The following is a 12,483-nucleotide window of genomic DNA, read 5'->3' on the forward strand; positions in this document are numbered from 1 at the left end:
TGCAGCTCGCATTGGACCCATAAAGACAGGTCGTCGAGTCTTTGTGTTGGACCACAACAGATGGACGGATCCAATGAGAAAGGCCATTGATGGTCTCCTGGCCAAGCACCACGGGAGCAAGGATCTCCTTAAAAGGGTGGATGCTGATTATGCTGCTATGGTACAGAGTGCCTGCACTGACCCCAACAGCCTTCTGCACTCAACCACAAAACAACACATAAACAATTACATAAAACACCTTGCTAAAAAAAAACCAACACAAATGTCTCTCTCAACACCAGCCCAGAAAAGCTCCTGGAGACACAACAGTTATGGCAGCGTCTTAACTCAGGCAGTGAAATCATCAGTGTCCCAGTGACGATACTGCCACCCGCTCAGTTCAATCCACCTGCAAAGAGTGTTCCTGAAGACGTCCCTCTGACACAGGCAGCAGTTGAGAAGATGGGTAAAGACATCCTAGAGAAGCAGCAGGCAGCCCTGCAACAACAACAACAGCAGCAGCAGCAGACACCAAAAAAACAAATTAGATCCTGTTTAGCTTGTGGTCAGCCAAAGTCTCGTTATCTGGGTGATGGCTCCTCAGTGCATTTCTTTTATCAGGCTGGTGATGTTAAATACTTCTACTGCTCCAGGAAAGTCTTTGAGGCATACTCTGCAGAGGGCCTGACCAACCCCAGGATGCCATTTGAAGATTTTTCAGACACTCCCTTCTTTCAGCGGGAGCTTGAGGCCGCCAAGCAGAAGGGGGCAGAGAGGAAGAGGGTGATTGAAGAGAGAGGCAAGAGGAAATCATTAGTGGAGCATCCTTCTGGTCGTCTGTGCAGGTTCTGCCACCAGCCAATAAAACAAGGACCCAATAGCCCTCATATCCACACTGGTTTCCCTGGAGTGGCAGGCAAATACATTTACTGTCCTTCTAAAGTGCTCTCCCTGTATCAGGCACAGGGAATGAATGCAGAGACGGCATGGGCAGAGTTTCAGCAGTCCTCATTCTATGAGGCTGAGAGGCAGAGATGGATTGTTGAAAAGAGAAAATAACTCTGTTGTGAAACACAGTATTTAAGGTCTGTGTATGGCACGTCTGGTTCCAAGACAAGTACAAGCTTGGATTTTGGTAAATAGTTACAAATCCACAAACATTTACTGTGTAATACTGTTGTCCACGAATCTCATTCTATTTGTTCTACGCTCTCTCTCTCTCTCTCTCTCTCTCTCTCTCTCTCTTTCTACCATTGTGGAATTGTGTACAGACTTTGTATTTTTTTATTATTTGTCTGGTGTATTCGTAAATATGTTTTATCTTTCTTGTATTTGTAAATGTTTTAAAACTCTTAGTCCTCATTTGCAATACATTTTCAATAACTTACTATAACACACTCTGCATATATTATTTAGAAAGTTATTTTAATTTTGACAAACTGTGAATTTCATGTTCTCCTTTAACAGTTAATTTTACACAGTGAATGTGTATCAAAATAGTAAATGTTGACAATTCCTCTTTTTAAAAAAGTTACATAGTTACAATGTGTAACAGATAATATAATAAAAATAAACTAAAACATGATGAAAACATCAAAATGTTGTGTGGTGTTTTAATTTTAAATATAAATATTTGAAATAGTAACTACTAATGACAATGTCCCCAACAATAATGGTTTATTAATGATCATTTTTACATTTTGCTCACCTTACACAAAGAAAACTCTTGGGAAATAACTTTTAGAATTTATTTATTTTTTTTACATCATATTGTTTTCATATGTTTATCATATTTTTATGGATTCGACATTAAAACGAGTTTTTTTAAATCACATTTTAGCCAAGGTGGGATTCAAACCGATGTTTTTACATTAGGTTCGTCCGACCCGCCTCCTGGATTTTCCTCGCCTTCTATTGGCTAGTTAGCGCTCTACACCTACGTGCGACTGGCCATCGAATGTGAGGCGAACGTGCTAACCACTAAGCCACCGTGTGCCCTATATATATATATATATATATATATATATATGGGATGCACCGAAATGAAAATTCTTGGCCAAAGCCAAAACCGAATATTTTGAAAAACTTGTCCGAAAGCCGAAGGCCGAATACCGAACACGTTTTTTCGCGCTTTTTCCATTTATTTTGCCATTTTTTTCACCATTGCATAAATTAAATAGTCAAAATGTGCTTTTTACTATTATGTCTTGCTTTTCAAAGAAAAAAATCAATTACAAAAACTACAATTTCAAAATATTTATTTAACACTGAACATTTTTTTTCATTCAGCAGGCACAGGCTACCAACAAGGCACAATATAACTTTAAATAAATAAATGAGTAAAATAAAAATATTGTGATGTGGTCATCTTTGAGCCCTTGAATAGCCGATGTTCGGCCTATAACTGACTGCTGAAAGAATGGAACACTCTGTAGCCTACAACAAAAAGAGCATTAAAAAGTACATTGACGAGTGCAGAAAATGGTTCTATTGGGTTCTATAGGGCTGATTATATTGGGGATATATACCGCTCGCGTCCCTGTACACCTCGCCGAGTATTAGAGTAGATATAGGATTTTTCTGCCTGCCCTTAAATAAATACGTCTTTACCTGCTTCCGTACTCTACTCCCTTACGTCTCGCGACGTGACAGAAACAAAGCAAACGCACGTGTCCACAGTACACATCCGAAGAGCATGTAGCTCGTGCATGCGCGCGCGCCCCCTCATCAAGGTCGTGACATTCACGCGTCTCACTCTGGTTGCTAGGCTATTTGGTCGCGTCATCAAACACGTCATTGTTCGGTCAAATTTATTCGGCCTTTTCACTTATTCAGCCGAACACCGAAAGTGATTTTTTTGCTATTTTTGGCCGAATAATTTCGGTTGCCGAACATTCGGTGCATCCCTAATATATGGTATCTCTCGAGTCAGGAGCAGTGTTGTGTCCAGCTCCACTCTCTGACAGTTTGATATAAACACGATATCAAGCTGAACTTTATGTGTAGCTGTAAATACACTCACACACACTGCAGAAGGTCATTCAAAGACAATATTAAATTCATAGTGAATTAATTTGATAATATAGTAATAATGTTTGCACAGAGGACCTGTTAGGAGACGCATGTTAATCAGAGATCATGAGGATGATGTCACAGTGAGCGTTCAGGTTCACGCTGCAGAGAAGGTCATTATTAATGTTTTATAACTCTACGCGTCTTTTCTTTCGCACAGTGCTGGTGAGTTACCGAGCGGGATTCAGCGCGTGTGCACACCATATCGCGCACTTCCTGGCCAGCTGTGAGTGTGTGAGCAGTGAGATGAGGATGTGTTTGCTTGCTCACCTGGCCAGGTGTTTATCAGAGATGAACACCGTCACTCCAGCACCCACTGCAGCGTGCACATCTTCTGCACAGCTCAGCAACTTTAAAACCAGAACCGTCCTGTTCCCTGTAGTCATAACGAACACTGTGTTCAGGGACATGCTGCTGAATAATGGGATGTTTACTCCTGTAATCTCCAGCGTGGTACGTGTAAACGTCAGGGGTCAGCTGTGGAGACCGTGGTAGACGGGGGGTGGAGTCAGACTTGATCCAGCCCCTCCTACCTGGGCGGAGACAAACTTCAAAAAAACAACCCTAACCCACAAGATGCACAACATGGAACAACACACTCATCCAGAGTTGGCTCCACCCACCCCTGTTTAAATTCCACCCAGGTAGGCGGAGCTAAATCAGATCCAACTCCACCCCCTGGACTCTTAACCCCCCATTTATGGCAGACCTGGTGGTAGATGAAACATGTTTAACAACATAAATGAACAAAGTTTTACAAAACCCTCAAACCTTCAGTGTAACTGTAAATGTTTTCCAAAGCAGCAGTGGAGAAATGTAGAAGGGTAATGTGACCCCGTGATAAATGTTATATAACTTTACATTTATATCCGGATTTCTGTAAAGCTGCTTTGTGACGATGTCCATTGTTAAAGCGCTACATAAATAAAACTGAATTAAACTGAAGTGTTGTTTTTCTGTGTGTATAACGCAATGCTAATATTTCAGCGTTAAGTAATGTCAGGAAAATAACCTGAACTGCGTAAGAAAAGCTCGAGGGATTTGTTTAAACCCTTCAGACTCCGCATGCGCCGTCATAGAGGTCACGTGATTAGAACGTTTTTCATCAATAAAAATAAAACCAGTGAAAGTCCACGTTCTTTTTTTATTCTAAAGGACATTAATCTTTCGGGGTGCATTAAAGTTTCTGACACCAAAATAACAAAATTTGCTATTAAAGATTAAAAATCAGAAACTTCTACCGAGATATTATTATTATTGGAAGTCTTATAGAGAACTAACCACACTGTAAAGGTGGTCAGTTTTGTGCAGTAATGTTCTACTGAATTTTCACAAATTGTGTTTTTTCACCTTGTAGTTTTTTACTTAAGCATTAGTTGGAAAGCAAAAGGATAAACATTTTACATAAAAACTAAATAAATAATTAAAGAAAATTAAATTACTGAATAAATGAATTGCAATAATAATAATAATAATAATAATAATAATAATAATAATAATAATAATAATAATTTTCACCAATTTTTAAACGTATTAAAACATTAATATTGATCTATTTTGCAGGCAGGAAGGCCCAAGTGACAAATAACAGGATTTATAAAAACACTAACACCTCTGATGTGTGAAATTGGTCTCGCGTGTCTTGAACACACTTTCATCAGTCGTTTTTATCAAATAAATTTCTGTCAGTTGCTTCAGAATCATCATCTCAATCAAAACTTTATTTTATTTGAAACAGAACAAACTACTTTTCTTTTCCAAAGTTTGTTTCAGGCCACTCTCAGAAACCTGTGACGAATCATAAAGCAGACATTAACTGCTCCAGGGATGCTACTGTACCCTGCAACGTCCCTCTACACTGGGATACGTGACAGAATTATTGGGTCGTATTCAGGGTATTTACGTGGGGAAAGTTCCTCATATTCAGAGTCTGGTTGCACGGCTGCTTAAGTAGATTTTCTGATCTCCACATTCAGATTAATGCTGTTGATTTAATCAAATAAAGCTAGTGTTTATGTTCATTCACTGCACTCTCCTGCCTACGGTTTGAAGGATAAGCTGATCATTAGCGACTGAGAAAATAAGGTCACTCATAATTTTATTCATAAAGAAATCAGCAATGTCTCTGATTAAGAAGTGTCTGATCTGATACCTTTTTCATGTACTTTAAAGTGACGATATTATTAATTAATTTCAGTGCTGGACTTCATACTGATTCCTCACATGATCCGATATTTGAAAAACTCCAAACCATTCAGGTGTAACCTTCACCAAACTTCTGAACAGCACTTAATCCTTAGTCATTGTGCTATTAATATATTTTTTTGCATTTTTCATCAAATTAACTACAATTCTCAAAATCTCTTCAATCATAAATCCTTTTTTTGGAACATTTCTTAAACGTTGATGTGATTCTCCTGCACCGTCATATACAGTAATAACAAATGACCCAAAATGAGTGGAAACAGAGTTTATTTATAATTTGTCGTCGTGTGTTAGTACAAAGTGTTTTGACATTCTTCAAATTATACGTTATAAAATTATTCACTCTAATCATTTCTGTAATTTCAGAAGATTCTGCATTATTACAATTTTAATGCTCTAAAAATGTTCAATCAAGTTCAGAACAACTACGAAAATAACACAACTTGTAGATATTGCGATACATGTTAATTTTTATTAAAGTATAATCCCTACCCTAACATGATGCAAAAATCTACTGATTTAAAATGCAGGTCAGAAAAAGAAGCACCTAAATATGACACCAATAACCCAAACAAAACTGATTAGGTAAGTGATAATCCAGAAGAGTCATGTATAATATTCCCAAACCCTATCTTAATCTAATAGATTGTTTTATATCTCTCTCTATATATATATGTGGAAAATGAGTAGTTGTATATGAAAGTATTAGCCACCACAGATGCATGTTTGAAGCTGTTAAGGGAAGGAAGTAAATGCACTAGATGAGGAGGTGTAACTGTAAGTGGAGGTGGAGTAATCCACACTGCCTCGACGTGATCCACTCCTGGAGCTTCCCCGGGATCCGGCTCTAGATCCAGTGCGGGAGCTGGGTCCAGAGGAGACGTTATAGGGGCTACTGATACCCTTGGTGGACATTGATGTGGCTTGGAGCATTTTCATTCCGTTGGTCTCTTCCACCATGCAGTTGTCCATTGCTTCTTTATATGAAATCTTCAGCTTAGTTTTAGGGCAGGTGAGGCTCTTCAAGTAGCTCCTGGTGTCCTGCAGCTTCTGGGCTCCTCTACCATCCAGCCAACCTCTTCGAATGGCTTCTTCAATGCTGACTCGCTTGCCACTTCCTGGTTCCAGCAGACCTCCAGTCAGGTACTGGAATTCCAGGAACCTCTGCCCAGCCTCATACGGCAACCATTTCTCTTTAATGGCCTCTGCAGCAGACATTTTCTTTTTGGTTTTCACGTCCTCAAATCCAGTGTAAGCTTTCTGAGCTGGCTTGAGTTTGGTGGCCATTTCCTCATCAATGATGGTCTGATATACAGCATCTTGCAGAGAGAGCCTTTTGCCAGTGGCAGGGTTTATGACACCTCCAGTGCATGCCTGGGCCTCCAGGAGCCGCTGTGCTGTGATCGTGTCGACTATTCCACGACGCTGAGCTTCACTTATTGTAATCTTCTCCAAGGTTTCAGTGTCAAAGATGGCTGCCACTGGGCTCTGGTCATCCAGAATATCAGAAGGAGGGGAGAGTGTGATGGAAACACTAGCAAAGCGTTTGCGGACCGTTGGAGAAGATGGTCTAACTTCAGTGGGGCTACTGCAGGTTGTAATATCTTCTGGGATGCTGGTGCAGATGGAAAGCTCAGAACTTGTGCCTTTGTTTGAAAAGAGATTAGCAAACTGGGCGAGCGTGAGAGCCCCTGAGCGGTACTGTTCTAAGGCACTTTTTTGAATAATGCCCTTGTCCAGGTAGTCCTGGACATCGTACTGTGTACCTGTTTTACAGTCAACAATAATTAGTCGACTCTTGCCAGATGAGTCTGTGATGGTGATCTCCTCCCACTCGCACTCTTGCTCCGAAAGATTCAGAAACGTGTCATAGTCAATCAGCTCTTTGTGATAAGCCTCACGAACTGTCATCTCTTTTCCTGTGTCTGGGTCTACAATCACCACTCTCCTCTTGCGAAGAGTGTTTTTTTGACTTGTCTGTTGCTTCTGCTTGTTCTTGTCCTTCAGAGGCAGCAGGAGCAGACCGGTCTTAGGGTCAGAAATACATCTCTTCTGCAGCTGCAGATAGGTCAGATTTTCTTGAGTGTTTGGGTCGAAGAAGCCCTTTGTGTCATCACCTTCATATGTCAGAATTTCATTCATCTCACGGTCAAAGTAACCTCTACGGTAAGCCACATCCACATCAATGCGATGGCTTTCTTTGGGATCAATGATTCCACCGCTGGCTATCTGAGCCTCCAGAAGCCTAATGCCATGCCCCTTTTCGATAAGCTCTTTTTCAATAGCTTGAAAGAGTGAGATAAGCTGCCCTGTACTGGGATCGCGATATCCAGTCACGGCCTTCTCAGCAGACAGCAGTTTATTTTTAAATTCTTTACCCACGAGGCCTCTCTTCCATGCATCCTCCACTGTCATGCAGGCATTACTGACTGGATCAATCATGAAGCCTGATGCAGCCTGCGCTTCCAGAAGTTCCAACGTTGTTCCTGGACGGAGAAGATTTTCTTTCATGGCCTGGTAGAAGGGCATGACTCTATCCTGAGCCTCATCATAAATGCCAGCGATGCAACCAGAGCCAGACAGGTACGTCTTTAGCCTATTTTCAATTTCCTTAGTTGTGAGCAGGCCTCGTTTCACTTTGTCCACATCTTCCTTATTAATTAGGTTGGAATTTACAAGCTCAGTGAGCGAGACTTGGCCACGGATTCCCTGGACGAACTCCGAGTTATCATTTACAGGGAGCAGGAGAAGGCCAGTTGCGGGTTCTGTGACACACTTGTTCCTCAAGTCACTGTAGCTGATCTTGTCTGCAGTTGCTGGATTGATATAACAAGCTGGCTTTTTGTTCAGCGCACGATAAAGCTCTTCATCAATCAAGCCACGATCTAAGGCAATGTCTTTGGGTAGAAACACGCTTAGCACAGGGTCAATTATCCCTCCCGCTGCTTCTTGAGCCTGGAGCAGTCGAATGGCCTTCTCTTTATCAAGTTGTCCTTTCTTGCATGCCTGTCCAACGGATAAAAGTTTTCCTGTGAATGGATCCTTGAACCCTGTACAAGCTGCCTCAGCTGTAATGAGGGCGTCCCTGTCCTCTGTGTCAACAATACCTCTTGAGCAGGCTGTATCTACTGGCATCTTCTCATTAAACTTTGGATCAATCACGTGGCCAGTGGCGGCTTGAGCCTCCAGCAACATCATGGCACTCTGTGGACTCAGCAGTTTCTTACTTTTAGCTTCTGTGATTGGCATTCTGCTCTGGGAACCTTGCTGAACACCTGCAATAATCCCTGCACCCTTAAGACTGGGCTGAATATTCACCGAAACATCCGACACTGTGATCTGGCCCTTCAGCAGCTTATCGAGGATGGCTTTATCAATGATCCCACAGTCACAAAGCTGGTGAGCTGTTACCTTTCGGCGAATGCCATCAAAAACAAGCTTTGATGGGTCAATCATGGCCACGTTCTCATCTGTCTGTGTCTGCTTAGTGAAGGCGTTTGGACGTTGTTGCAGCTTCCTCAGCTCCCTTTCCAGAGCCTCTCGCTTACGGGTGAGTTCAGACACTTCAAACTCGGAGCTCTGTAGCCGAGTCCGGTACCGTTCCTCTACAGTTCTAAGCTCAGCGGTCAGTTTTGTGATCTCACTGTGCAGTGAAGCCCTGTCCCTCTCTGCCTTGTCTTTATCTGTCTGGCACTGTCTAACCTGACCATCCTTTATCTCATATTGGCTTTTCCAGTAGTTAAAATCCTTGCGGATTTTGTCAATTTCCTCTTGGAGGCGCTGCTTCTGACGCAGCTCTGATTCTAGTGACATCTTGATGCGACTCAGCTCTTCCTCAGAGCGCTGCTGCTTCCCTTTGTCCATGTCCAGCAACTTAAGTTTGGCCAGGAGACTATCTCTCTCTTGTAGGATCTCCTTGTAGTGTGTCTGAGACTCATGTATCATCAGGGAGGTCTGGAAATAAAACAAGAACATGATATTATTATACACATAACCACTTGAACCATGATACAAAAACAAAAACATTGCTAAGCACGAAGCACAAAGGCAGAAGAGTGAAGTGTGGAATGAATTATTTAAGAGTCTTGGTAATTCGTTTGATCTCATTAGAGATTATGCACCGTTAGAAAGCAAAGTGCAGCAGCATTATTCAGCAAAAGCAGCATTTACAGGAATAGATTGGTGGATTTGATAATGTAATTTATCCACAAAAATACCTCCGTATATTGCTTTTGGATTTTGGCTATTTCCGCCTTTAAATTTTCTCTCTCTTTTGTCAGCTCACTAATGTGGGCCTGGAGCTCTAGGCTTCTCTTATTTGAGGTCTGAAGCTGGAGCTGTATGGCTGACAGTTGGGCCATATGTTCACCCTCATTGCTGGTTTTGTTGATCCGTAAGTCATCCCGTTCCTGGCGTACAGTCCTCAGCTCCTCCTCTAGCTTCAGCCTTTCCTTGGTGAGGTTTTGAGTGAGACTCTTGAGCTTCTCAATTTCAGACATGCTTTCGTTTAACCCTCGGCTCTTCTCCTCTATGGTCTTGTAGAGAGTCTCGTTGCGTAGGTTAACCTCCCGGACACGGGCTTGCTCTTGAATCAGCTGCTGCTGCAAGGCCTTCAGCTCGGCCGTCAGCCTGCCAAGTTTCTCAGAAGTTACCGTGTGTTCCTTCCGAGATTTGTCCAGCTCCTCCTGGACACGACGGAGGTCCTGTTCGTGCCTTCGGCCAGTGGCACTCTCCTCCTCCTTATGGACACGGAGAGTGTTAATGGTAGTTGTGTACTCTCTGCACAACTGATTCACCCTTTCCAGCTCGGCTTCTATCCTCTTTCTCCTCGTAAGTTCATCCTGGTTGCCTTTTTTCTCTTTATCCAGCTCAGCCTCAAGTTTGTCTATCATGTCCTGTAAATCTTTAATGCGAGTCTGCATCCTGGCAGCGCTCAGCTCCACTTTTCCTTTTTCACTTGCTTGCTTCTCCAGCTCAACACGAATAAGGTTTGTCTCTTTCTCCGTGATCTTTAGTTTGTTGATGACCTCCAGCGAGGACGTGTGCTTGGCAAGCAAGTCTGCCTCTGACTGTCGCAGTCTTTGGTTCTCTTGTTCCAGAGCTTTTCTCTTCCGGGTCTCCTCATCCAGGTTTTGAGTAAGGACTGATATCTGACGGACTTTTTCTTGCGTTCTGTTGTTGGCCTGGGCAAGTTCTTCCTTGTACTTGGTCTCAAGTTCAGTCCTCTGTCGTGTGATGGTTTGAATGTGTATCTCTAGTTCCTTTCGCTTTCTGGTCTCCTCTGTTCCTGAGGATCTTTCTTGGTAAGCTTCCTGCTCAGCCCTCTTTCTGGCTTCTTCCATTTGGCTGATGGACAACTGAAGTCTCCTGAGCTCCTCTTCAAGATCCCGTTTCTCATCCATGAGCCTCTCCAGCCGCAGGTTCAAGGCAGCATTGTCCTCTTCCTTTTGCTGTGTAGTCTTTAGCACGGTGGTTTTGGTGACGTGGATCTCGGACTCGTACGTTTGTTTTAGAGTACTGATCTCCTGGTTCAACTGGTTTCTTACCTTAGAGGTTTCAGATTCCGCTGCTCGGCGCCGAGAGCCCTCGTCCTCCAACTGCATCTTCAGACGCTCAATCTCCCGCTCCTTGTCCTTGATGGCCTTCTCAAAGTCGATCTTGGACCAGTTAAGTTCATCCAGCTCTTTTTGTCTCTTGCGGATGGCAGCCTCGTACTCCTGTTGTTGGCTGGTATAACGTTCCTCAGCCAGCCTTCGCTTACGTTTCTCCTCTTCAATAAGCAGCGTAAGCCGCGCCACCTGGTCATTTAAGTCTTTTAGCTGATTTTGGGTGGTGTCCAGGTTCTCTCTAGCTGCATGGTACCTCATGACCTCAGTGCTCTTCACTTCCTCCATAGAGATTAACTGTTCCTTAGATTGGGAGAGTTCTAGTTTGTAACGGGCCAAGACGTCCTCCAGGGACCTGTTCTTCTGCGAGCGATCCTGCAAGTCGTCCCTCAGGCGCCTTAGTTCTTCCTCCAAAAGGTCAATTTTAGTGTTTCGCATCTGAAAAGAAGAGAAATATGTTAGATGTTGTGTAACACATTAACTGACAGGAAATTAGATGCAGCAATAGAAAAGTGTCTTAAATTACAGGTGTTTTAGTAGGCTTTTGAATATTTAAATATATATATTTATTTAAAATATATTTAAATAAATGTGTCTTCACTCAACAACATCTAACAAGAGGAACTCACTCGCTTCCCGCAACGTTCCACGACATTAAACGTGACTATAAACCTAAGTACGACTTCTATGTTATTCTATTTTTTTGGTAGCAGTAACTCCACTTCATCACACCACCCCGCCGCTGATTATTTTCCTGTAACTGCATGGCCCAAAGTGTTTACTCCTTACTAAACATATCTTCTTGCTCATTAGTCACAGAACAGACAGTTCTGAATAAAAATACAGTCCATAACCTGAACACTCACCTTCAGGTCCTCCATGTTCTTCTGCATCTCAGTGAGGAGCTTGTAGTAATCAGTCGAGCGAGTCAGAAGCTCGATATAACGAGACTGAACATCTGCGGCCTGACATGTGTGAAGAAAGAAGGACAATCGGTACAATAAACAACAACAAAACCACTGTAAACAATGAAATGAAAAACAAGAAGATAAACAGGAAGAAGGTGAGTAGTGATGTCACGTACAGCTCTTTCAATGAGTTTACAGTCTCATGAATATTACTGTATATGTGTACATCAGGTAATGTTTAATACTTTATAGTGTAATGGTACGTAACGACCGAGTGACAGCCCCGCATTTTAATTAATACACCAGGTGTTTATGGCACTTTCAGCTCGTTACCTATTACGTCATGCTAAGCTAGCACACTGCAGCGTACAGCTGCTTTGGTGTGTTGTACAGGAACAACGTGGAGATGTTTACCTCCTGGTTCAGTACAGTGGCTGGAGACTGCAGCATGGTTCTCTTGAAGGGAATGTTGAGCAGCGTCTCCAATCCGGCACTGTACGACGCCAGCTCCAGCTCATAATCCTGATAAAGAGGTGAGAAATATTGTGATATTACACAAAATAAAATCACAAGCCAATCAATTAACATGTTCTAGGATATAATGTGAGGTCTGTATATATCTAAACGCAGAAACTGAAGACGGCGTGTGTTAGGATTGTAGTGAACACCATTTTTCTAGGAGTTTCAGAGTTTTTGTGTCATGATTATAGGAA

General features: G+C 42.4%; 1 protein-coding gene across 2 annotated transcripts in view; it reads right to left on the minus strand.

Annotated features, from left to right (window-relative positions):
• Positions 1-5,506: 5,506 nt before the first annotated feature.
• dspa (desmoplakin a) overlaps positions 5,507-12,483 on the minus strand; it is a 40,457-nt gene continuing 33,480 nt past the window's right edge. The window contains exons 21-24 of one of the 2 annotated variants that reach the window (XM_053630036.1): positions 12,185-12,292; positions 11,729-11,827; positions 10,803-11,300; positions 5,507-9,210 (exon numbers count right to left, since the gene is read on the minus strand). In XM_053630036.1, coding sequence (XP_053486011.1) covers positions 5,992-9,210; positions 10,803-11,300; positions 11,729-11,827; positions 12,185-12,292 — 3,924 coding nt within the window. In that variant the 3' untranslated portion in view covers positions 5,507-5,991. Of the gene's footprint in view, positions 9,211-9,473; positions 11,301-11,728; positions 11,828-12,184; positions 12,293-12,483 lie in introns of both variants that reach the window. The other variant, XM_053630035.1, reaches the window with a different exon arrangement.

The sequence above is a fragment of the Ictalurus furcatus genome, chromosome 7 (assembly GCF_023375685.1).
Source record: "Ictalurus furcatus strain D&B chromosome 7, Billie_1.0, whole genome shotgun sequence".
In the NCBI taxonomy this organism is placed as follows: Eukaryota; Metazoa; Chordata; class Actinopteri; order Siluriformes; family Ictaluridae; genus Ictalurus; species Ictalurus furcatus.